The 25,578-nt window shown below is 41.2% G+C and overlaps 3 protein-coding genes across 5 annotated transcripts in view; 2 read left to right on the top strand and 1 right to left on the bottom strand.

The window, feature by feature from the left end:
* Window positions 1-25,578, bottom strand: part of AFF4 (ALF transcription elongation factor 4) — a 72,153-nt gene that overhangs the window by 15,928 nt on the left and 30,647 nt on the right. The window contains exons 12-22 of one of the 3 annotated variants that reach the window (XR_011803319.1): window positions 24,792-24,880; window positions 23,063-23,300; window positions 20,863-20,960; window positions 20,134-20,197; window positions 19,853-19,989; window positions 19,371-19,442; window positions 18,075-18,168; window positions 17,508-17,551; window positions 16,489-16,712; window positions 5,827-5,932; window positions 4,248-4,344 (exon numbers count right to left, since the gene is read on the bottom strand). Coding sequence is in view for 2 of the 3 variants with exons in the window: in XM_038186383.2 (XP_038042311.1) it covers window positions 15,368-15,486; window positions 16,489-16,712; window positions 17,508-17,551; window positions 18,075-18,168; window positions 19,371-19,442; window positions 19,853-19,989; window positions 20,134-20,197; window positions 20,863-20,960; window positions 23,063-23,300; window positions 24,792-24,880 (1,179 nt within the window). In the remaining variant the exon portion in view is untranslated. Of the gene's footprint in view, window positions 1-4,247; window positions 4,345-5,826; window positions 5,933-10,141; window positions 15,487-16,488; window positions 16,713-17,507; window positions 17,552-18,074; window positions 18,169-19,370; window positions 19,443-19,852; window positions 19,990-20,133; window positions 20,198-20,862; window positions 20,961-23,062; window positions 23,301-24,791; window positions 24,881-25,578 lie in introns of those variants that run through there. The other 2 variants (XM_038186383.2, XM_072023151.1) reach the window with 2 other exon arrangements.
* UQCRQ (ubiquinol-cytochrome c reductase complex III subunit VII) lies at window positions 2,669-3,789 on the top strand. Its single transcript, XM_038186388.2, has 2 exons — window positions 2,669-2,880; window positions 3,563-3,789. Exons 1-2 carry the CDS (start codon window positions 2,727-2,729, stop codon window positions 3,655-3,657), a joined length of 249 nt encoding a protein of 82 aa, XP_038042316.1. The 5' UTR covers window positions 2,669-2,726; the 3' UTR covers window positions 3,658-3,789.
* On the top strand, window positions 7,581-9,496 carry LEAP2 (liver enriched antimicrobial peptide 2). The gene is made up of 3 exons (XM_021275574.4): window positions 7,581-7,763; window positions 8,185-8,324; window positions 9,213-9,496. The coding sequence occupies exons 1-3, from the start codon at window positions 7,596-7,598 to the stop codon at window positions 9,247-9,249; spliced, it is 345 nt and encodes a 114-aa protein (XP_021131249.1). The 5' UTR covers window positions 7,581-7,595; the 3' UTR covers window positions 9,250-9,496.

The raw sequence follows: 25,578 nt of genomic DNA, 5'->3' as shown, positions 1-25,578 counted from the left end.
ATGGAAAGAGGAAAGACTCTAATATTAAAAAAAATTACTTTCTCGGTTTCTCACTCTTTTCCCTAACACATTTTTCTAATTCCCCTAGCAAGAAGACATCTGTTCCCTGCAGTTCTGTTTAAAAAAGAAAAGTTATCAGGCTGTCCCTTGCTTTTCTTCTGTCATGCTCCTCAAGCTTTCTCAACAATAGATGGTAAGAATTTAAAGAGAGAGATAAAAAAAAATAAATCACTGAACTATTTGAACACAAACATGCAACAGCTCACAGATATGCTATTGAGAAATCTTGATCTGTTTTTTAGCACAATATATGAGCTGGTCATGGTGTTAGGGTATGGGGTTCTACATGTAAAACTGTGCTGCCGCATGCTTCTGAGATGTGGAAATGCTCAGCACTGACATTTAAAGGCCTTTAGGAGGCTATCAAATTAGTTTATTTAAATGCTGGTAAAAGTCTAGTAGTCTGATACGAGGTGTGAAGATGTAGGGCCATAGCTTCATTTCCTCTCACAGTAAGAGTGTAGGTAACAGCACCTTAATTCTCTGTTTTTAGACAAAAGCTTCACCAAGACTGACGTGTTTTCTCCTAGATTTTTCTAGTTACAAGAATTTTGCTCAAAACACTTGTTTTGGTTTGGGGACTCACACAAAAGACAGCTTTGATGTGGATTTTTAACAGAAGGATGTAGCGTAGCGCTGTCTCGTGTGGTTTTTGTTTTTCTTCAAATTGCTCAGACTAGCCTTTAAAAGGGCTTCCAAATGTATTAATGCATAGAGTCCCTGGCTTCCTACTGGACCCTAGTGTTAAAGCCTGACCCATGCAGTACCCAAGGGCTTGGGATCTCAGCCTGGCGGAGAAAGGCCTGAACCCGAGGGGCCGTGCGTGACTTCCCAGGGCTGTGACAGGACACGGGCAGCGCTTCCCCTCCTAAATGTGAACCTTTCGGTGCTGCTGTGAGCCTGGAGTACCCCGCAGAGGCACAACGCTGCCTGGCGAGCGGTCACTTAACTTCCACCAAAAGAGGCCTCTGGCTGGGGCTGCTGCCTAAAAATAGTGTTTGCTTTGGCTCCGAGCAGAGGTGCGGCTGGAAAACACCGAGAGCTCAAGGCAAAAACCTTGGTGTCAAACAAAACCCCAGCCCAGGTCAACATCGGGCTTGATTGGGGTAAAGAAGCTTCCCTGCACAGTGAGCGTTGCTCCCACCGCCCCCTTTCAAACTGGGGGAATTCAGCCCCACCAAACGCTTTTGTTTAAAACCTTGTCCCTTCACGTTATTATTCTGTCTCATTTATAAACCTGTGGCACCATCATTTGGTGTTCTTCATTGTGCCAATGTCATTTTATTGTGTCAGTGTCACTTAGTGTTTCTTTTTCCACAGAGCATTTTGGGGAGGATTTACATCTGTGAGGGGATGCGCTCACAGCCTTCACATTATTATTTTGTCTTATAAAATTGCGGTAACATTATTTATTTATTTATTTTACTGTGGCTATTTTTAATTTTTTTATATATATACTTATATATATATATAGTGGCAATATCATTTAGTGTTTTCCACGTGGCATTTTGGGGAAGATTTACATCTGTGAGGGTGTGCGCGCACCGCCTTCACATTATTCTTTTGCCCCATTTATAAAACTGCGGCAAGATCAGTGATTTGTACTGTAGCAACGTCATTTAACGTTTATTATTGTTGCAACATCGCTTGGTGTTGATTATCACAATGTCATTTGGTGTGTTTTTTTTTTACTGTGGCAATGTCACTTCGCGTTTTCATTGTGACAACATCACTCGGTGGTTTTTTACCTTTGTCTTTTTTTTTAACTTTTTTTTAAACTTTTTTTTAAACTTTTTTATTTTACTTTTTTTACTTTGTCTTTCTTACTTTTTTTTTACTTTGTCTGTCTTACTTTACTCTTTTTTTTAACTTTTTTTTACTTTGTCTTTCTTACTTTACTTTTTTTTTACTTTACTTTTTGTCTGTCTTACATTTTTTTTTTTACTTTTTTTACTTTTTTTTACTTTGTCTTTCTTACTTTACATTTTGTCTGTCTTTACTTTTTTTTTACTTTTTTTACTTTGTCTTTTTTTAACTTTTTAAACTTTTTTTTTAACTTTTACTTTTTTTTTTTTACTTTTTTTACTTTTTCTTGCTTTACTTTTTTTTTATTTTTACTTTTTTTTTTTTACTTTTTTTTTACTTTTTCTTACTTTTTTTTTTTACTTTTTTGTCTGTCTTACTTTTTTTTTTACTTTTTTTTACTTTTTTTACTTTGTCTTTCTTTACTTTTTTTTTTACTTTTTTTACTTTGTCTTTCCTACTTTTTTTTTTACTTTACTTTTGTCTTTCTTACTTTACTTTTTTTTTATTTTACTTTTTTTTTTACTTTTTTTTTTTTTACTTTTTTTTACTTTTTCTTACTTTACTTTTTTATTTTACTTTTTTATTTTTTTTTACTTTTTTACTTTGTCTTTCTTACTTTACTTTTTTTTTTTTTACTTTTTGTCTGTTTTACTTTTTTTTTTTCTTTTTTTTTTTTTAACTTTTTTTTACTTTGTCTTTTTTTAACTCCACCCGGACATTTTGGGGTAGCACCGACACCCCCTTGAGGGGGCTCCTCCCGCTCAGCCGCCGCGCGGCCCGGAAGCGGAAGCGGCATCTCCGATGCCGCTTCCGCTTCCGGGCCGCGCGGCGGCAGAGGCGGTCTCCAAGGTGACACCGCCATGGGCCGGCACTTCGGGAACCTGGCTCGGGTGCGGCACGTCGTCACCTACAGCCTGTCGCCCTTCGAGCAGCGAGCCTTCCCCAACGTGCTGTCGCACGGGCTGCCCAACGTGTGGCGGCGTTTCAGTTCGCAGGTCTTCAAGGTGGTGCCCCGTGAGTATGGGGGGGGGCGGGGTGAGGGGGAGGCCTGAGGGGGGTTGGGGGTGTGAGGGGGGGATCAGGGGGAATGGGGGAGGCTGGGGGGGATTGGGGGGGGTCGGGGGAAGATGTAGGGAATGGGGGGGGGAGGCTGAGGGGATCAGGGGAAATGGGGGAGGTTGGGAGGGGAATTGGGGGGGAATGGGGGAGGCTGGGGGGGAAGGGGAGAGGGTGGGGGAGGTTCAGGGGGGTTAAGGGGACGGGGAGGATGGGGGGGGAATTGGAGGGGCTGGAGGTGAAGGGGAGGGGGTGGGGGAGACTAAGAGGGAGGCTGGGAGGGGAATTGGGGGGGCTGGGGAAGGCCAGGAGAAGCTGGGGGGGAATGAGAGGGCCTGGGGGAGGTTGTAGGGACTGGAGGGGGGAGGCTAAGGGAGAATGGGAGAGGCTGGGAGGGAATAGGGGGACTGGAGCAGGCTGAGGGGGACTGGGGGAGTTGGGGGGGGAGGAATGGGAGGGACTGGGGGAGGCTAGGGGGGAATGGGAAGGATTGGGGGAGGCTGGAGGGGAAAGGGGGAGGCCAAGGGGGACTGGGGAAGGATGGGGGAACAGGGAGGGTTTGTACCAGGTGTCTTGTGAGCCAGCCTCACGCAGCTTTGCCTCCCCCCTCGCCATCCTCAGCACTCTCCTCTCTTTGCAGCCTTCGTGGGCGCCTACCTCCTGTACTCCTGGGGCATGCAGGAGTTCGAGAGGCTGAAGAGGAAGAACCCTGCCGACTACGAGAACGACAAGTAGCCAGCGCCACAAGGAGATGTCAGCGGAGATGTTAGCGCCGTGTTATCGGCGTCCTGTTGCTAAGCGAGTTCATATGACTGGGATGACGGGGAGATAAAGTGCTGTCTAATAAACGTTAACTTTGTCTCATGACTGTGTGAAGCCCGTGGCTTTGCGTGTTGAGATGAGTTGTATGAAATGTCTCTGGTTCACTCTGTACAAAGGGATTATCAGGTTAAAGTACCCTGTGCTCAAACTACTTTATTTTACTTTTTACTTTTTCCTTTCCTTTTTACTTTTTCCTTTTTAATTTTTAATTTACTTTTTACTTTACTTTCCAGCCTCTTTGCCTGCTGTTTCTTTGAGACACTTCCCAGTCTAGTTAGTGTAGCAAGGGCTGTGTTCAGCTCTCCTTGGTTAGAAATGACAGCTCGGGGTAAGCTCTTTGATCCCTTGATCTTTCCCTCACCAGCCACTTTTTGCTTGAAATAGAATACGTTCCAGCCTTGATACCTATGAGAAAACAAACAGCCCATCTGATACTGCCCAAAACTGCATGAGCTGGCTGATGGCTCGGAGCTGAGCGTGGACTCTGCCCCACATACACCTACCTGGTTATCATCTTTATTAACGTTAATCGCACGATAAACTGCCATTCTGCTGGCTGCTTAGTGTTAACGGGCCAAATTAGAAGCTTCTTCTTGGGAACTACAAGGAGAAAAAAAAGATTATTTTGACACCTGAGGGTGATCTCAGGAGCTTTATTGCTACTGTTTGCTTTTAAATCTGTGCCTAGGAAATTCACCCCCTAGCATTAAGTGTGACACCCTTTGCTCTCCCCAGGCCAGACTGTTTGGCTCAGTTCTTTATCTTTTTTTTTTTCCCTTAGTCTTGAGCTGATTGTCTCAAGCTCGTGCTGCAAGCAAAGTAACTCATTTATCTCCTTGTTGTGCTAGTCCCGTAGCTGGTACTGAGCATTTATCTTATCTGCAGAGGGAGAGTGACGTTCTCCTGGGGTAGGTGCTCTGCAGGCTCAGGACTGAGCCGTCTGGGAATACAAAGATGCTCGGCCTCACTTCAGGAAGCTGGGGGCATGCAAATCATTCAGTCAAATGCTTTATGGTTTTGTACTTGAGCACAGTCAGAGGCTGCCGTGACCGGGAGTAGTACCAGTGCTCCCGCTGCACCGCAAGCAGCCCATGCTTCAAGCTGCTTTGGTTCACCAGTGCTGTGTAGGCAGCCTGAGCAAGACGGGAGCATTGAACTGGCTGCAGCTGGGAGGTGGCAAAGATGTCCCGAGGCAGGCTCTGCTCACAGCTCTTATTTGCATCCTACTTGGCCCCAAAGAGCACCGGCAGCCGCTTGTAGCCTAAATAACAGGACGGGTAGGCTTGGTACAGCCTCAGTACTTCCTCAATCCCTCTCCGGAACCATAGAGGCTGAGCCGCTCCTCGCAGCCTCTGCGATGAGGTCTCTGCCCCGTTCACAGACAGCTGACCTCTGGCCTCGCCGGCTGCCAGACTCCTGTAAACACCGCGGCACGTTCAGCCCCTGCCGCCGAGTTTACCCACGGCGCTGCAGCCCTGCGAGCACCGCGGGCAGCCCCGGGATGGGGGCTGCTCCCTGCCTGCTCCCACGGCCGCAGCGCCTGTCGCAACCCCCCCGAGGTGGCCTCGGCCTGCGGGGCTCCAGCACCAGCCCTGAGCGATGGCTCCTGCCCGCTGCGTGGCATCGGGGCGTTGGGCTCAGTGTTTGAAAGTTTCCCAATCTCATTTGTTTCTGTTCTCCCTCTGCTAAATGTTCAAGGGGGCTGTGGCTTCCTACTGGCAAATAGGAGACAGCGGGCTACCATCTTAATCAGCCAATTATTTCTATTGTCCCTTTGCTAAATATTAGGAGTGGCAATGCAGCAATGTTTTGTTTTTTTTTTTTGGTGTTGTTTAAACCAACATTTTTGCTGTGGCTCCTGACTAGCCAGCAGTAGAAAGTGGACTGCACTGGATTTGCATACATGGAAACAAGCAGTCCAATTTTTTTTTCTTTTCTTGCACAGAATAAAGATTGCTGCTTCAAAGGCATCTGCAACTACAAGCTGACACTGTTAGTAACCTAGGACACACAACAGTTTTGGTGCATCATCACACAGTACTAATCTTAGCTAGCCAAAAAAGCTGAGGAACAATGACTTACTGAGGACACGGCTGTCAGAGCTGAGCTGTCATTTCACATCCTGTGCTCCAAATACGCAGCCAAGACTACCACTGTTTCTTTTCTTGTCTCTGTTCTACTACAGTGCCTAGAGAGACAGCAGAAATTAGAACTCACATGCATGGAAGGAAAGGACTTAACGGGAAAAACAATTGAGAAATTCACAGCCAGATGTAAAAGAAACATTCCAGTTCTGTTATTTGATCTGCAATAATTTACTGTCTCATTTCTTTCCCTGTGTGAACCCAAGGAAGGTGAATTGAAGAAGGGGCTTGGTTCCTTCCCACAAGGAAGCAAGACAAACAGGGAAACAGTAAGGAGCACCAGGAAAGGAATAAATCTTCCAATTATAGCTTGCAGGTGATATGCTGCAAAGAGATTTTATTTAATCCCAGTGAAATTTGGGCTAAGGGGTAATCATCCGTAGGCAGGAACCTGACAACATGGCAGGCATTATCTTAATCTCAGTCACTTGCCTTCCACGCTGGCACTTATACGTGCACGTTAAGCAATCACAGAATATGTAGTCTGTTGCTTCCATATTTAGATTTATAATTTAGCTAAAACAACCCATTATTTTATACGCTATCTTCCCACTTGAAGTAACTTTCAAAGCAGGGTGCCTCCCAGCCTCCACGCAGTGCTTGCCATGGCTGAGCTGGTAGTGTTGTTCTGCAAGCCCATAAACCATTTCCTTGACAGATACAGAACATGCGGACAGATTTGGGAGCCAGATGCATAAAATATCAGAGACGAGGAGGAGGAGGAGGACTGGCAAGGTGCAGCGACAGAGTAGTGATCTTAGAAACACCTCTCCCACTTCCCAGCGGGAGACCAAGTGGGAGAAGCGTGTGTCTGAACGCAGACTTTGGGCAAGATGAAAGGTAGCGTGTCGTTCTTTTGAAACATTTCCTCCAGGCTGCTGCAATCTCTTCTCATTTCACCACAGAAAAGTGTAAGAGTGCCTCTAATTAACGCTAATCTGTCCCCATCGGTGGGAGCTGCTGTTGGCAGCTTCTAGAAGACCACTCCCGAGTTATGCTGTAAGATAGAGGCAGACCACAGCAGAGACGGCTCGTCTAAAGAAACCACGGTCTTGCTACGTGGAGCAACTCAACTCCAGAAAGTCCTGACAGCCACCTCCTGCTTTAGGGTTAGCTGCCTAGCTTATCTTTAACAGACTGGGATCCTTGAAAGAAGAGGTCTAAGATTTATCAGGAATTACACCATTTTTACACTGCAAAACCCACATGGAAAGTACTGCATCCACTTTTTAAGCACGACGTTCGTGGAAAGACAGGTTAGAAGTAACTTGCTTATGATTCTTTCATGTACCAAGAACGAGAAGCAGAACCAAAAGTACCTTTTGCTGCTCCAAATACACTCGGTAGGACAATACTTACCTGCCAGCTGGCAAACCCAGAGCTGCGCATACTGTGAATGTCAGAGGAGTTAAATAAGGTTGTTACAATAAGGCTTTTGATCTTTACCACGCTACTTTGGGCCACCCACCCTTTTGCTTGCAAGTGCAGGATGGAGTTCTGGTAACGTGTTAGGTTTTAAAAAAAGGAACAGTTGGCAAATCTGGTAAGCTGACCAGACAAAGTACAAGTGGAAGGAGAGTAAATCATTAGCTAGATAGACAGGCCTTGAACCAGATCGCTTCGGTAGATGCTAACTTTGTAATTCCCTCTTGCTCTGAAATGAACTTTGTTCCTGTAATGACTGACAGCTGATGCAATGATAAGAGAATGAAGTCTATAAAAATCTGGCTGAAGCTTGGCAAGTTCTACTCAGGGCTCTTCCAACCTCCTCCGCCCACAGCTGCTCCTCCAGCCGAAGCAGCAGCCCGTACTGTGAAGATGCACTGTTTGAAAGTCATGGCAATCTTCTTATTCTGCTCGCTGCTGCTCAGCCAGGTAAGTAGAGAGAACTATTTAAAATGCTAGCGCAAACAGCCAGGCAGTGAATGAAAGTGTTAGGAGCTACACAAATAACACTCACTGCCAGAGCCAGAAGTAAGAGCAGAGCTCCTTTAGCAGATTCAACATCCTGAAGAAGTAACTAACTGCTTAGGGGGAATACTGGGTTGCTCTGAGATGTAATTTAGCAAATAATTCTGCCTTCCCTCTCAAGACAATTAAAAATGTTGATTTTTATAATTATTTCTTTAGGGTTAGGATATAAGCAATTGTACTTTAACAGAGCGCTCTATGGTCCGAAAACAAGAAAGATTTACAGTCTTTCACTTAAAATTGATATGATTGACCACAGCATCCAAATGACCACCTGCCTACAGCTGCTGCGTGCTCCTGACAGCTGTGCCACAATCTGTTTCAGATGCACTGTGCTTCCCTGCACCAGCCACAGCCCCACCTAAAAAGACAAAGGCGGATGACACCGTTCTGGAGAGGAGTCTCACTGAGACCCATCGGAGCCTCATGCAGGGATAACAGCGAGTGTATTACAATGCTATGCAGGTAACTAACCCTAATCAATAGAAAGGCTCAGGAATACTTGGTATTATATCATGGAGAGGAAGTTCCTGGTTATTCTCATTCAAATAAGACATGGGATTAATTCTGGGCATAAAAAAAAAGATAGGAGGGGGATGGATGGAGCAATAGATTTAGACCTTTTTTGTAAGCAGTACAAACAGAACAGAGTCCAAATGCCCTTGATGATAGGCCTTGGTAGTTTCATTGCAACCCAGAATAACCATCTTTTCAAAAAAAAAAAAAAAGGCAACCAACCATAGAGTCCCGGACAGCTTTAGGTAGCCACTTAGAAGCCTTAAATAATAATCCATCCTTAAAATGGTAAGCACTTTAAAGTGATTACTGAAGCTCACTGTTTAAAAGCTAAAATACTAAAGCAAACATAAGCTACCCAACTACATATAAAAAGTGATCAGTTAAAATCACTGCCTAGTGCTTGAAAGCTGATTTTGTGTGGCACTTACTGTACTTACACCAGAAAGCAAATGGAAAATGGGTAGAATAGATCCATCTACACACAGATACTACAGGAAATGACAGTCGGGTTCCAACTCTGCATGCACCTGAAATGCACTATTTGGTTTTAACAATTAACGTGGATGAACTGTAACAGCAGCTACAGGAAGATGAATAGACAGGAAGGCATTTTTGTGGTGTGTATTTTTTGCACTAGAGCCTGGCCATATAGCCCTGGGTAATACGTACTTTGGAGTTACCATGCAAAGCAAAGGATATAAGATGAATGGAGACAAACTGAGTCACGTTAAGCTGAATACAAGCACGGGTGTAATAGCTGAGCCCTGCTAAGGACAGACAGACCTGCTGGAGCCCTACACAGCTGTCAGTGCCTGACGGTGGTTTGTTTTCCAGGAAAAACCGCTGCTTCCTGAGATCCGCCTCCGAGTGACCTGTCATAATGAAGAACACCCATCACTGTTACTGCTAGCAATGCTCCGCTCTACTTGTGAAATATTTATTGACCGTTCAAAAGCTAGGACAGTGAATCAGCAACAAGCATATTCGACATTTCTGCCATAAGAACTGGTAAAAGGACTTCAAAGAGCTGGACAGCATTCAGTAACCGAGGCTGTACCTCTGCAGCATACGCCTGAGGATGACTCTGGCCAAGCTCAATAAAAGGGCCCTGCATCTCACGTTTGTTTTGTTTTTTTATAACTGTTAATATATATTTTTTTAAGGTGTGGATTAAAAGTTTATATTCAGTAAACAACCTGGGTTTTTCCTTGTATCCTGTGAGCAAAGTGTATGGTGAGTGCACATCAGGCATTTCAAGTAGGAATGCTTATTTCAAACTGGACTTTAGACATTTATCCTTCAACCTGGCAAGTGCTTAAAGTAGATCACGCTTCCATCTCATTTCAGTCTCAACAGCTGAACTCTTATCAGTACTTCAAATAAAGGCCTGTCGGAAAGAGGGAACAAACAAACTGATAATAATACTGCTAGCAGATTCAATACGCCAAATATATCTGCTGATAACTAGAAAATGTATTTACTTTTAATTACTTCTAATCAAAATTGCCCAAGTAAGTCCTAAACTGACCTCTTCCACTGAAGGATCTTCTTATTTCAAAATAAATTTATTAAAATCAGATCCATCTTAACTCAGAGGGCTGAGAGAAACGAAGCCACTTTTGATTAGACGAATATCAACAGGTCTGGGACACAAATACTGAATGTCAGTTTCCTTTGTTATACAGACAGCATTAAAACAAAGATGAAAACTGCTTTAAAATGCAATACTGGGGAGGAGACAGCCTGTCCAACAGACACGAACACAGTGTTTATGAAGTTTAATACAGAAAATCTATTTGATATTTATTAAACTTAGTTTCTCCAGTTACAGTTTTGCATTGTACAAAGCATTTTAATGACACAGTAGTTAAAAAGATCTTTACAAATTGAAATGTGATACCCTTTTCTCCAAATATTTTAATTGCCATAAATTTGTTTAAAAATACACATTAAACGCATGTTTCAGACACTAAACTTTCTATAATCTCAATACCACAAAATACATAGAATATACTATACAGATGTGGAAAAAATCTAGTTAGTATATAATACTTTGCTCACCATTAACAGCTTTATTACGTGAAATGCACATACTGACTTAGAAATCCTAATTTTGAGCCCCAAAGTACCCTTTGAAATTTCAAATGTATTGCAACAAATAAAATCACAGTTTGTTTTTTTTTTTTAGGTTTTGGTTGAAAGACAGATGCCTAAATATTTTGATAGAAACAAAATGTAACACATGGACTTGTCATGTACAAAGCATAAAACAGAGACATCCCATTAGTTACTAACAGTACCTTTCTGTATGATTAATAAGGGCTTCATTTATAAGTGACAGCTTAAAAGTTACCTTCCCCCTCCCGCAAACCCTCCCCCAAAAGAAAACCCTTCTTCACCAAATAATAATTTCAAATAAGATAAAGGATTTTTAATAAATATATAAGCACTTTATCCTCCATATACAAAATTTCTTAAAACAATTTAAAAGGGGGACCAGATACAAATGTCAGGAACTGTGCTTGCAAAAGTCATGCCTGGTCCTTAGAGTTGAGTGTTCGGATGTATAATGCCAGCGCAGCCGACGCCAACCGCTGCAGAAGTAACTGTGCACCCGACTGCATCAATTCCTAGGGTTGCATACAAAAACTGAAGACAGGGAACACTGCAATCCAATTTGCCTGTATCAGCTCCGTTAGCAAACGTGGAGAGTTCCGACAGGAACGGATACGTTCCCATTAAGTTTCCAGATGAAATTAAAACAGGTAAGCGTTTACATACAGATAGCCTATATAAATTCTATGCTGTAAGGCAGCATTTCCAATTGCTCGCTATAGTGTATTCCACTGAAACTCAGCTGAGACTGGCAGAGAGCAAAGAGCTACGGCTGCTCCGCCGAAGCCCAGAGCTCCTGTTGAAACAGGAATTCGCTCACCGTACAGCCAACCCTTCCCTCTCTGCCCCCAACGCTGCTGGTTTCAAACGGCATCGGAGACCAATTCCTTGAGAAGTACTGGGGTTAGACAGAGATCACGATTCCCTGATTGATTGGGTTTACACAACTTTCATCCTTAGGACGTTTGCCTCCTGGAATAGGTCTGTATCTGTCTGAGTTGGCTACCAAAAGCTTTGGCTACTCTTTATACTTAACAGGTATCTTAACTCTGTTGCTTGGAAACACACAGTTTTCCGTAATACTGATTCCTTAGATGGAGTAATTTAAACCCTGACCGAAATACTCGTCAGACATGTAATAATTTGGAAGTTGCTTACTCCCCAATGGGTAATTCAAACTCGACTTGCTCAGGCCCTTACTATAAACACTGCAGTGACAGTAAATATCTGTTAGGTAAGTGAAACATTAAATACAGCAAAGGTAGTCTCTCTTTCCAATAGTTTCCCATTTTGGAAAATTACATAATTATCTGCCTACGGCTTTATTTTACTTGCCCCAGGCAAGCACAACAGTATTCCCATAAAGTACTGACTCTCTGTATGTTGGGGCCTTTCATAAATACATTTCAGGGCTTTTTTTTTTTTTTTTGTTATCACAGCAATCAAGCCTCAGCAATCTAAAGGAATATACATTGCACTCCTGTATAATATGCAAGATTTATCACCAGTAAGACGGTGATCATCACTCAATAAATAATATATCAATATAGTCAGTTGCACCATAATCTAAAAACAAGTATAACATATACTTTGGACAGACTGAGTTCATATATATATACATATATATTAAAAGACACATACAATACAAATTGCATACTGCCATCAAAAGCCAAGAAGAGCCATCCATACGCTCTGCTTTATGGCTAATAGTTTCAAATCAAAATAAAAGTATCGGGCTGTTTTACTCTGGTGTCCTAAAGATTTGTTTATAAATATAAATGGTTGCACTTATCACCTAGGAACCTGCAAGTTTCACAGCAAATTCAAATAATATTGATATCTGAGCAAGCCTAGTCTGATTAAGCCATTTTTAAGATTCACCAACTGGGACCGCGTTCAGTAAGGGAATTAAAATTACAGCGCTGATATGTATTTAATATACAATCGTCTAGGGAATCGTTTAGGAAGCCAGGAGTTAGGGATTCCCTCATTAGTCAATAGTGCGACTTGCCTTAGTGCTGAAGGGACATGCATTTCCACCGCTGTTGTGTAGAGGTTAAAAAAAAAAAAAAGATTTAGATTGTTAGCCTGCATTTGGACAGAGGGATGGAAGCTTATTACGTATTTGCATTTTTTTGGCTATGAAGTCTGATAAATACTTAACTTCTCTCTTTGAAATAATGGTAAATCCCAAAATAGATATGCTTTTGGAAGTGTGAAATCTAAGTTTCTCTGCTTGAAATAGCCACAGATGAGTAAGGCATTTCTTTTCAATGAACAAGACCACTGCACATCTCCCAGACAGACAGAAATCCGGGACAGCACTCTTGGGGGGTTTTTCACTGTGAAGTACACTGTTGAGGTGGGACACTTTCAACCAGTTTAGGTCCACATTTTGACACAATGTGGAAAGTCTTCTGGTCATTTGAAGACAATCCTTTAAGATTCACCGATCTAGGGATAAGCGATACATTTTTATAGACCAATTGCACGTGACACCAAAAGGTATTTGTGGGACTCTAGTAAAAGAAAACAAAAAAAATCCCAGAGATGAGACCATTCCTGCTGACAGTCATGGTAACTGTGCACAAAAGAGCAAGCCAAAAAACAGCCATGCTGGCTAGTGCAGCACTACACAAAAAAATAAACTATGAATGCAACTTCTAAGAAGGTATTTTTATATAGCGTCAAAAGTGTGCTAGGCACTTTAGAGTATTAAAGGAAAAAATAGTTGACAGTGTCCCATTAACCAGGATGCAGAGTCTGAGGGTACAGAGTTCTGTCTCTAACAGCAAACACTAAAAGAAATGTGATCTTGCACAGTGATTCAATACAAAGGATGCTCCAACAGACCTGAACAGGAAATTCGGCTCTAAGTGACCACGTCGCAGGTCCGTCACCCACGTATCGGTTTGTATGTAGCAAAGCTCTTCTGGAAGTACAAAACACGCTGGAACGCAAAGGAAGCTCTACGAATATGCAGCTACCTTTTAGTAGGTTACTAATTTGCAAAACTCCTAAACTCTTAAAGCCCATAGGACATACTGCAGTACTAAGTAGCGTAGAATTCTATTCCTTCTGCCGAGGTTGCCATGAGTTTGGCACTTAACTACAGCTACACAAAAATTTAGTGCAATAATTTTCCTGAACATGCACGTTCATATCTGGTACAGAATAAAGGGTTAAACGGGAGATAAAACAAAGCAGCATTCCACCATCTCACTCCAAAGGATTCAGAGTTTGACTCTTTAACAGGAGACCACTGCGCTGAGAAGTCCGTTTGTGTGACAGACACTACTTTTACAAAGGAAATGGAATTTTACCAAAGTACTGCAGAAGACCACTGCATACAGTATACCTGGTCCTGCTGTAAAACATCTTGTAAACAGTTCATAAAATCTTCATCTAAAAGTAAGGCATAAGGCACACCAGACATGTTAGGGGCACTAAGCAATACTGAAAGCAGTAGCATTTTAAACCTTTGACTCAGACAAGCACCTTGCGTGGAAAGGTACTTTGGTTTGCACGTTTTGAGAGCAGTCAGCTGCAACTCCACGAACCATTTGTGTTGCACCACATCGCTCCTCTCAAGCGAATATTCTGCTCCGTCAAACACATCAAGCATTAATGGGACCTTCGTTAACATGGGGTAAATACAAGTTTCAAATCCATTCTGCATCAAAGCAGTCAGACAGCTTCCCTGGAATAGCAGGCGTGCTCCCCACCCCACAATGGCTGTTGCACTGTCATGCTGTAGTGTCCATTAACCATCAGACCCTAAAAGGAAAAAAATGGACCTCCATTTCTACTTCAGATTCCTGGTTTCTCAGTCAATAGAAAAGATGCAAATGACGGTTCTGGTAGGAATTTAACTACTGTCGGTTTGGTTTTTTTAACCACAAAGTTCGCTGATTTTGAACGTATCGAAAAATGACAAGCACGGAAACAAAACTTGTTTTAAATGAAGAGATACAAAAAAGCACAAGATTGTCCATTTCAGAAACCTTTCCTGTATGCATCGCACCTATCAGACTGAAGTTCATTCCTACACCATTACTTTGATATTACATCCAATACAAATTACTGTAATGTTTTGTGATTTGTTATAGTGTTAATCAACGTTTTGAAACTGCCTTGAAAGCAACCCAAGTCAGATCCAGCTAAATATTTTCCATATAAATTTCTTTAAAATTCATTTAAACGAAGTATCTTAATATGTAGAAGAATATCTGGAACTTTTCTATTTAGTACAAATTCTGCAATAATAAATCTCTAGCTGTCATTTATTAGTTGACTCATAGGCATTAGGCATGAAAAGTATGGTGTTCCTACACGTTAGAACCTATCAACCCTACTTCCTTTTACAGGCTCTACCACCACAAGACATTACAGAGTAACAAAGCTCACAAAGTCCTTAAATAAAGTGTCTATGTTTAATTTCTGCTAAGTACTCGAAAGGGTAAATTTAGGGAAGAAACAGCTAAAAACGGCCCCAAAATCGGGCTTTTCAAAATTAAAATTAAAAAATTAAAATAAATAGGATTTAAACTGACTCATGTATTATGACTGGAATTCCAATGATCCAATCTATCCATGATAGATTAGCAGAAGTACACCTTTATATTTTGCAAATTTTAAAATATTTAAATAACTTAAAACGGGAATACTGAAGAAGTCCATTAACCAGATAATTTGGGGTTAAAACACAAAACACAAATGAGGATGGGAGACATTTCAAAGCATTCCTTGCTCTTAGTGTCAACTAAGCAATGTGTTATGGCAGTCTTCCTTATTGACATGACACAGTGTTGTGGAGATAAATCAGAGGCAGCGAGAAAAATGTGTTCTATTTTCCATTCCTTCAGTTCAAAATATCACTTGGCATCCAGGCGCAACCAATGTAGTCCCTGACGGGTATAACGCACTAGGTCTGTCATGATGCTTGAATTAAAAACCAGAGGGCCCATGACTTTATCCAGTTCAGCAAAGAACTCTAAAACAACAGAAATGCAAGTTAAATTAGGCACAATCTTTCACGTTGGCTGGTGTACTGGAAACACTGCATCACAAAAAAAAAAAATAAAAAAATCTTTTCAACACAAATCTTTCAGATTAAAACAGAAGAAACGAAAGATGGCTGAACGTTCGAAGAATAAAAATAAAAGAAAAAGGTCTTTTCTAGTCAATTTCTTTACTCTTTCCCATAAGACTAGCTGATGAGAATAATTATACTACGGTTAAATGGTTGCTAAACTTTTTTTGGTCTTTTCCCTCAAACGTGTATATTTACTCAAGATAAGAATTTCAGAGGAGGAAGTACACCAAGTTCCTCTTCCTGCAGCTAACAACTTATGGGAAAATCAGGATTTGTTTATTTAAAACATAGCCATTAGGAAACATTAGGGCACTGGGCCTGTTCAGCCTGGAGAAGAGGAGGCTGAGGGGAGACCTCATCGCAGTCTACAACTTCCTCGTAAGGGGGTGTCGAGAGGCAGGAGACCTTTCCTCCATTAACACCAGCGACAGGACCCGCGGGAACGGAGTTAAGCTGAGGCAGGGGAAGTTTAGGCTGGACATCAGGAGGGGGTTCTTCACAGAGAGAGTGGTTGCACACTGGAACAGGCTCCCCAGGGAAGTGGTCACTGCACCGAGCCTGTCTGAATTTAAGAAGAGATTGGACTGTGCACTTAGTCACATGGTCTGAACTTTTGGGTAGACCTGTGCGGTGTCAAGAGTTGGACTTGATGATCCTTAAGGGTCCCTTCCAACTCAGGATATTCTATGATTCTATGATTACACCACCAGCACCACCTGACAACCAAGACAACCAGCCTGGGACATCACCATAATCAGGGGCATCGCTTTCTGCCTTTGTTTTGCAGAGGACCCAGCTAAGCATCCCGCGTGCTGTTAACCAGAACTCCAGAATCAAACCTGTCAGCATTTCAGCACAACCTGACATCTGAGGTTATAACCTGCCTGTGACGAGCCTTACCTTTCTGTTCTTTAGACAGCTGCTCGGCTTGGTCCCATATTTCAGTGGCATAGAGGAAGTTGGATGTAACTTGGACGTAGCTGGCTGCCATCTGATGGATCCTCTGGGGGATCGTCACCGAAGACCCGCTCCCTGAAGGGTTGGCTGCCCCAGAAGAGTAATTTCCTGAATTCCCTGGAGACAGCTTTGGAGAGACTGGAGACGGCATACCAACAGGCTTGCTGCTTATCCAAAGAAAAATATTAAATTGTAAAATGCATGCATGTGTACTTCAGGCTCGCTGCAAGAATAATGCTTAAGACCTCTCTTCCTACACCTCAGAATGTGGGATGCTAAAACACCCCCACTTCACACATCGATAAGTCAGGGTTTGCCCTGCAACAGATGAAACGCATGGGCTGGTAAAAATTGCAAAGGCTCCTCCAACTCCTCTGTTTCAGCTTAACAACCAAAACCAATCCTCACCATCTTTTAATTAAAAAGTCTTAAACTCATTGTTTAAATTAATTGAGGCTTAAATAGTAATAATAATAAAACAGCATGGTTAATTATGCTGCCATACTGCTACATTTTCAAATAACATGATGCAAATCTGACCAGTTCCCCTAAATTCTGGAATTTTTAATAGAGTAATCTATAAAAGGTTGGTTGTTAAGTTTTAAAGAATTAAATGGCTATACTATGGAACAGACAACCCTGTACTTGTAGCCATCTGGGCTTGCAGCACCAATAAAGCTACTGCTTTGAGGGAAAAAGCACTGTATAAAACAACAAATTCACAAAGACAAACACTTTGTGTGTTAATGACCCACTACTTTGTTTTTCTTTTCCTTCCCAAACAAGGAACTGCCTAAGTTTCAGTACAGCAGTATCGCAAGTAACAGTTTTCCAAACTCTTTATCAAAATAAAATAATCTACTACAATTAGAATTATCTATGACGTATTGTTAGAATGATCTATGGTAATTATATGAACAACAGATGCATTGGGAAATACTGGTACCAACTTTTTTACTTACCTTCCCATACCGGGTGATGGTGCTTGAGAATTGTTATAGGAATTCTGTTGGGGGAAAAAAAAAAATTGTCCTGATTTATGTTTATACTTTAATCACATTTTATTTGCTTAATCGGTCATTTTTGAACAAGTTAGTTCTTACGGCTTTTCTTTTAAACAATAATCAAAATCTTGAATAATATCAAGCAAAGTACTTTCAAATGTGGTAAAAATATCCCTTGTACTGATGACTAAGACAAAAATCAGTGAAGACAAAGTGAGGTTTCAGCTTTGTTATATCTGCAGAAAGAAAAATCTTTTAAAATTCTCTTTGAAGCCTACTAAACTTATTAAAGACAAAAGCTACATCAAATTATTAATAGAGATCAATCATGTTAGGACCAGTGGGTTGATGTCACTATAGTCATGCTGAATCTTCCCAGCTTTAAGCTACTCAGCTCAAATATACTTTCAGTTCTAAATAGAGCATACTGAAGTCTGCACGCAGCAGTCTGTAAACTGCATAGAGGAATTTTTAGTGATGCAGAATTTTAATTTGATTAAAAATGAAAAATACATATGCAATTACCTTCAGATGTTCAGTCAGAGTCTTCGAATATTTCAATGCACTTTCCTTTTTCAGTTTGAAAAGCCTTAGGTATAGCAGAGACTGGCACCGAAGACTAAACAAAGACAGAACAGCAAAACGTTTACAATTAAAGCCAAGTTTATCACATCTCAGCGAAGTTCAAAAATCTCGCAGCAGTGTTTTTAAAAGCTTTCTCTCCTTACTCTGAAAAGCCAATTGTCAAGTCCCAAGTAGCAAAAATCCAAACCCACTTTTAACTTCTTAAGGAAGTGAAAGTCACAGCAGCTTTCTGCCTTGAGCGGAAATTATAGTTTTCCATGAGTTTGCTGATATAACTAATCCCCAGTTCTGAGCTCAGGAGACAGCACTAAATTACTTGCTAGACAAGAGTTTAATTTAATTTGTTTTGCTCCTGTCATGACATACTGAGTCTAGTGTATTCTGCTGTCACCTCCCCTTTCTTTTCCACCTGATACTGGTTGGTTCTGCTCCCCTGCTTGCTGCAGCCATTTCACTGGTCCAGAAGGCAAATGACAATTGTTCAGTCATTCTAAAGTTTGACTTATCACTGGGTGAATACATAGGAAGCACCCGCATCCTTTCTGCCATTACTCCTTGCAAATCCAGTCAAACACCTTAGTTTCAAGTTTATCTTTGCAAAAAAGGCACAAATCAGAGCTACAAATTCTTTCAAATGAATAAGCAATGCATGTTGATAATCCCATCTTACAAAAAAAAAAAGATAAAACAAACCAGAAAACAGTTTGTTAATGCAACAACGGTGTTTTCTGAAGCACTTAGGTCACCGAACAGCCCCCTATCAGCTGGATCCACATCAAACTCAACAGCAATCCATTATTTTTGAGTATTGCAATTTGCAAAGAGAGAAAACGGAGAGCTCAATTCATCAACAGTAATTTACCAAAACATTAAGAAGGATAAAAGTTCAAAAGATCTCTCTACCATTTCTAGCCACATAACAACTTTGTTGCCTCATTGCTGCAATAGACATCGCATCAATTAAATCACATGCTAAAATAAAAGCACTAACTGACATCATTTTAAGGAAATCAGACAGAGCTGGAAAAAGATTCGGAAATTTCATTAATAGTCCCAAAACTAGAGAGCCTCTCTGCCCAAATTTACCGTAATCGGATATATAGCATTAATCTTTCTGCGCAGTCAAATGAATATTTTTTTTTTCAAAACCACCTGAGAAGTCCGTGTAATACAGTATTTCATGGAGACTGCACTTGAAGTAATCAGTGTGTTGTCTTAAGTTCAGAATACACATACCAAAGCACTGCTAGCCTTTTATCTGCAGCTGTAGCATCCGGTGCCAAGTAATTTTTCAGTTTCATAGTGTACCTACAAATAAAGCATCAGCAAGTAAACAATCCATCAAGTAAACAACAAAATATTGTACTATCACTTATCCATCAAAGTTCTTATCAATTTCTAATTTCAGCTGTCTTCACCATTTCAGTTACTTCCCCCAGACCCTAAACAAAATATGACTAGATAATAATTGGGAAAATTTTGCTTTTCACATGTTACATATTATTGGGAGACATCAAGAACCTTGGAACAAAGGATCTCAACATTCATGAAAACAGTTTAACCCTCAGCAACTGGAACAAAGTGGTAAGTGATCTGGTTCTACTGGAGAATAAGGGATTTCAAATGGTGGTGGGAAAACCTTTCTGAAACCCAGAAGTTCTTATTTCCAGACCTCCTTCCCACCCACTTGACTTTTGTGTATCCCCTACATTGCTTACTTGATTAATTCCACAGTTTCTGAATACATAGGGAACGGGGACTTGGATTCCTGAGCATTTTTCTCCAATGCATTCCCACACTCAATGAACGACACTACTGCATCTAGGTAGTACACAGCCTTCTCGAACCTGTCAGACTGAGATTGGAAAAAAATTTAAAGACAAGAATTGAGACGATACACCAGAAAGCCCCAGTACAGACATAGAGCAACCCGGCAAAAGCAGTAAACAAAACCCAGCATTGTGTGCAAACACCAGAGAAATATTGCAGATTTACTTACCAGTGCATCGGCATTATGCTTTAACTTCTTTGCTTCCTGTAAATAATGATCAGCTGAGTAAGTCCTACAACAGAAGAGAGAAACTTACGGACTCAGCACCATCCACAATGCATTTCCTTTTACAACTGAAGTTTCTTAATGTTGACATTTCTTTTCTTTTTTTTTTTTTCCCTAACTCAAGTTATAGGAGCTACCATATGCTGAAACTGTTTAAAAAATACTTGTAATAGTTAAATTGTATGATTATTTACAGTATGATAAAACCGTTAAAAATAGTTAATTTTAGTTCTCTCGTTTCAGGTAATTTGAAAAAGGATTTTGGGTAAGATGTTTAGTACACAGGATTGCATTTGATAGCCAAGCAAACCAAACAGTTGATCAAGTGTGGGGTAGAGAAGGAAACAAAACAAGAATTTGAGGGTGCAATGGACCCATCAGCATTTAAAATCAGAACAACCCTGAGCGATGCAAGTCTACTGCTTGGCCCTGCCTCGTTAGAGGAAGGCACAGGGCAGGCTTCTCGAGGACTTCCTTCTCAAGGACTGCGCTGTCTACCACGTAAGTGGCACACAGAGCGGGCAGACAAGAACATCACTGCAGCTCTCCGGAGCATGAGCTTGTACTTAACATCTTCTGTGAAGCAAAAAGACAACGCTTCCCCACAGGGGGCTGGCTGTGCTCCAAGACTAGCATCCCCGCAAAGGGAAAGGATCCCTCTGCTTTTCTTACCTGTCATCAAAAACAAGTTTTGCTCTTCTAGACTTTGAGCTCTCTGTAGATGGAGCAGACACAGGAGGGCAGTTTGAGGAATTGTTCAGAATCTTTTCCTGAAAGGAAAATTGTTCCCAAATCATAAACTTAAAGAACAATTAAGTCTGCTTTGTCTGCAAATAAAGCGTTTGTTATGTAAGTTTCTCCTATGACTTCACAGCTACTTCACAGCAAGGTCATTTTTGCAGCTGCTCTCGCTGCCATACAGTAACACAGCTTCCACAAGGCCTTCACCTCATGCTGGCACAGAGGAAGACACAGAGGCTGTGATCAGGCTTTTGGCTCTAATACACCAGGAGCTCTCCCTCAGAGGAAGGAGTGCAGCTAAGGTTTCCTAGACACACCTAGGTCCAGGAAATCCCTCCCTGAACCTCCCACACTGCTGTTTCTAGGTCTTGTTTTCCCACCCCATCATAGATGCTACGAATATTTTAATGATTTCTCATTTTTCTCAACAGTAAACTGCTGAATCTCTTTGCTTTGAAAACACCAGTATGATTGTGAAATAAGCAACATCTTCAAGGAGAAATGACAACTGTCCTCACAATACAGTCCTTGCTCCCTTAAATTACACACAGCTCAGTGACACTGCAGGCTGAAGGTTGGATACTAAAACATTCCGTGAGTTTTATGTGAATCTGTTCTGCTCAAGTGTAAAGCAGCTTTCCAGCTTCACATGTGTTTTCAGCTCTTTGGCTTTATGAAGACCAAAGGCCAGCTATACAGATGTATTTCATAACCTACCCTTATCAGATCATTGCTAATCAGAAGGATCCTGGAGTCAATACCAAAACATGCAGTGGAATGCAGCATACTGCTTTAAGAAAGGCGTGACTAAGCATATCCAAGGCATAAAAGGATAAACAGCACACCAGTTAACAGCTGGTTTAGGGACAGTTCTATGCTAACAAATAAGGAAAGGACAGAGAGCAGCAGTCTGTGATGCAACTTCATTATCTACAGGCATCCTGGAAGTGTCTCGATGCACACAACCTCGCCAGGTTTCTAAAATCTCATTGCAATGGCATCTGAAGTAACACAGCACGTCTCCCAGTCCAGATATTTCAGGAACTCCACCCCAATGACTAAGCTACTTTCTGCCATTGCTAATGGCAATTTGCTGCTTTACTCCTGCCCAATCAATTATCCTTCCTGAACACTTTAGACCTTGCTTCTGAACTTCTCAGAAACTGCAAACCCAGCCACTGAGGTTAGCAGCTGCTTCAACTACTGCAGTTTCCAGAGCCCATAGCATGCTCTGGGGCTTTGCTGCAGGGAGCTCACAGACAGACTGCACCAACATCTTCAGCGTACTTTGGAATCCCAAAGATGGAGCTGAAATCCCTCCAAGTTAAACATACTACACTCAAAAATTGGCTATACATTAGGAATTGCTTATCACAGGTATTCAGTGATACGTTTTAAACAGTCAGATGTTCTCACAAAGTAATTTCTGTCCAGTAATGCACATTTATGTATTGATGAAAAAACACATTACGTTTCCATGACTTAAGTGCATCATCTTCCTGTAATATTTTTGAATCCCACCATGTAAGTATCTTCCTAACCTAAATCTCTTAAATTAAAAAAAGAAAAAAAAAGTTTCCTGTATCATCTTTGCACCCATTTTTTATCTAATCTAATTACAGTGGGCTCTGTACCTTCCTGAGCTGGAGTTAAAAGCACCTTTCTGGAGTCCAAGGACGCAGTAAGATGAGAGCCATAACTTTGCATCCTAGCAGTGAACACAGACCCAGCTTCTGTTCTTAAAATTAGGACAAGATTTGTATTGCTCCAATGACATAAGAGTAACCTCATTATTCTATTTACTGTTGTGTAAACAAATTTGTAGTGATATTTCTCATTAACAAATTAAACAACAAATAAGCAGCATCTGTAATCAGAAGATGTCTAAACTCATTTCACTAATTAACATAAGCATTTGGTAGGAATAAGCATTAGTATTCCACAATCTCTCCCAAGTTATTTTCTAATTTACGGACTTCCAAGGTACCTAAGCACCATGACATGAAACAATGCAAATCTAAAACTAATTACATTTCAACTTGAGCTGTGAATCACTGTTTAGATCACACTGAGCATGTGTTTCGCTTTGCAGTTTGACAAGTTCAAGGCAGTCCCAGAATAAGCCCTTTACCTTGGTTTCTTTAGTACTGCTAGAACCCTTTCCCTCCATCTTCTTCTGTTTAGAAGATGAGTTGCTTTTACTGCCACCACTACTGTCCTTACTGACGTTGCTGCTGGACTTCAAGGATGACGACTGGCTGACTGTCCTCTTTCGGGACCCATGTTCCTGCTTGGAATCCTTCTGTAGGACTGGGGCAGCAGGAGACGGCAGTAAATCCTTCTCTTTAACAGCACTTGGCTTTAGAGACCTGAACAAAATGAACACGTTCAGTTTTGTCTTTTATTTAAAAAAAAAAAAAAAAAAAAAAGCCCATTTTCTTCTAAACTTTTTTTTTTGGTCCCTTCTTCCTCCCCCAAAAAACAAGATTTTTATTGTTAGCCCTACCAAGCCAGATTCAGAGGAAGAAAGAAAGAACAATTATCACAGTGACTGGATGTTACGAAGCCTGATTGAACTCGTTTTTACCATTTTATTTGTTCTGACCTGAAAATGCAGCAGGCAAGTTCTAACCATAAAACCACATCCCTGCAACAGTTCTTAAAAAACACCCTAAACACCACGTCAGAAATTAATGCCCATGTCAGCGCCAGCCTGTCTATTGCAGACTACTCAGCCTAACAATTCAGAAAAAAGATGGTCCAGATAAGCCAGCTCTGGAAGCCAGGGAACTGGAAAACTTTCTCAACTTCACTGCTGAGGGCTATGGTTACTTATTCCTGGCTCCCCTTTTTACAGAGTACAGTACATTAAGTAATAATTTATACAGAGTATTTTAATAAAAATATAGTTGCCTTTAACAAAGTGTCCTTCTGACAACCACACTGGCAAACAAGCAAATATCAAGAATAAAAGGAAAAAAGAAAAGATAGAATCACAGAACGGCTCAGGTTGGAAGGGACCGTACAGATCACCCATTTCCACCCCCCTGCCATGGGGGGGATGCCACCAACTCAGCCAGGTTGCCCAGGGTCTCATCCAGCCTGGCCTTGAACACCTCCAGGGATGGGGCATCCACAACCTCACTGCAAACCTGATCCAGTGCCTCAGCACCCTCTGAGTGAAGAATTTCCTCCTAACCTCTAATCTAAATCTCCTCTCTTTTAGTTTAAAACCATTCCCCTTATCCTGTCATTTACAAAATTGCAGAAATAACCTGCAAGTAAAAGGGTATTGAAGGATGTTGTTTTTGCTAAGTCTGCATTGTTTTATTTTTTGTGATGCTTACACTACAGCTAATCTGTCAAGCAAATTTGAGGCTAAATCCATGGATCCAGGTCTCAATGCCATCAGCATCCCACATGTCAGTTAAGTAATTTATTCTCAGTTTACATACTTGCTAAATGGAGAATTAACGGATTAGGTTAATTTAAAAGTACGGATTTTGCAAGATCAAAAACCTAGAGGCACAGCTTACTTCTAGAAAAAAAACACACCATACGTCAGAGGAAAAAAAAAACAGGAAGCGTACTTTCCATAATAAACCAACCCTTCACTTTAGGGTTTACCTTAGTTTTGTTAAGTAAAAAAATGTGCTTGGTCAATGTTTTTGGTTATGGAAATCAATTTCCACCAGCTACTAGCAGAAACTGAACTGAATCCGTCTCAAGAATAAGAAGCAATGAAATTTTACCCATCAAATAATAATGAGGAGACACTGTTGTGGAAGGAAGGAAATGGGGGGAGATTGGTCTTCTTGATCACCCCGAGCTTTCATGTTGAAAACAGCCAAGGTACTCACTCTCTACTGCTAGACGTCTTGTGTCCTGATGGAGCTTTCTCTTCCAGTTTTGTTTTCTTGCTTTCACTGGCTCTGTTTTCATCCTCATTCTGAATAAAGCAAAAAAGAAATACATCCAGGCAAACGTCTACATTATCATCTCAGTGAAGCTGTAAATGTTTCATATTTAGTAGATATTGTGCAGTGTACAGAGTAAGATCTGTACAGACCATAAAAACATTCCTCAAAGCATCTAGCCTGCATCAAATATTTGACCAGATATTGAACCCTGAGATCGGAACACAAAGAAAAACAAAATCTGACTTCTGAATTACCAACCCGTATAAAAAAAAAGTGGCAGTCAAATTGTACATTTTAGAACAAAAGTATTACCATGAAATACCAGAAAAAAAAGCCAAAAGCTTCAATAAGAGATCAGGATACAGATTTTATGCTGGGAGCCTAAAGCAGGTGTCCTACGAACGCCAGAAACAGTAAAAGTCTTGCAGGCTGTTAAGGAAGAGATGCTGAATACCAGGTTTTTATATAAACCTAATCCTAAAGTCAAAGGGTTTTGAGGGTGCATTTTAAAGCTGTCTTCAACAAGCACTGGAAGTAGAAATACAAAGAATAAACCAGAACTTAGGGCCTCACAGAGTACGCCACCTGGTACAGAACCCAGACTCAAACCCAGAAGGTTACACTTTTGTCACACCAATATTTCAACCTTGAGCATCACCATCACGAAAACACAACAGCAAATGACAGTCACAGATTTGCTCTTTATACAGACTGTGTATCTTCTACC

Source organism: Anas platyrhynchos, chromosome 14 (genome assembly GCF_047663525.1).
Source record: "Anas platyrhynchos isolate ZD024472 breed Pekin duck chromosome 14, IASCAAS_PekinDuck_T2T, whole genome shotgun sequence".
Lineage (NCBI taxonomy): Eukaryota > Metazoa > Chordata > Aves > Anseriformes > Anatidae > Anas > Anas platyrhynchos.
The sequence above is the reverse complement of the archived record's forward strand: the minus strand, read 5'-3'. Positions and strand labels throughout refer to the sequence as shown.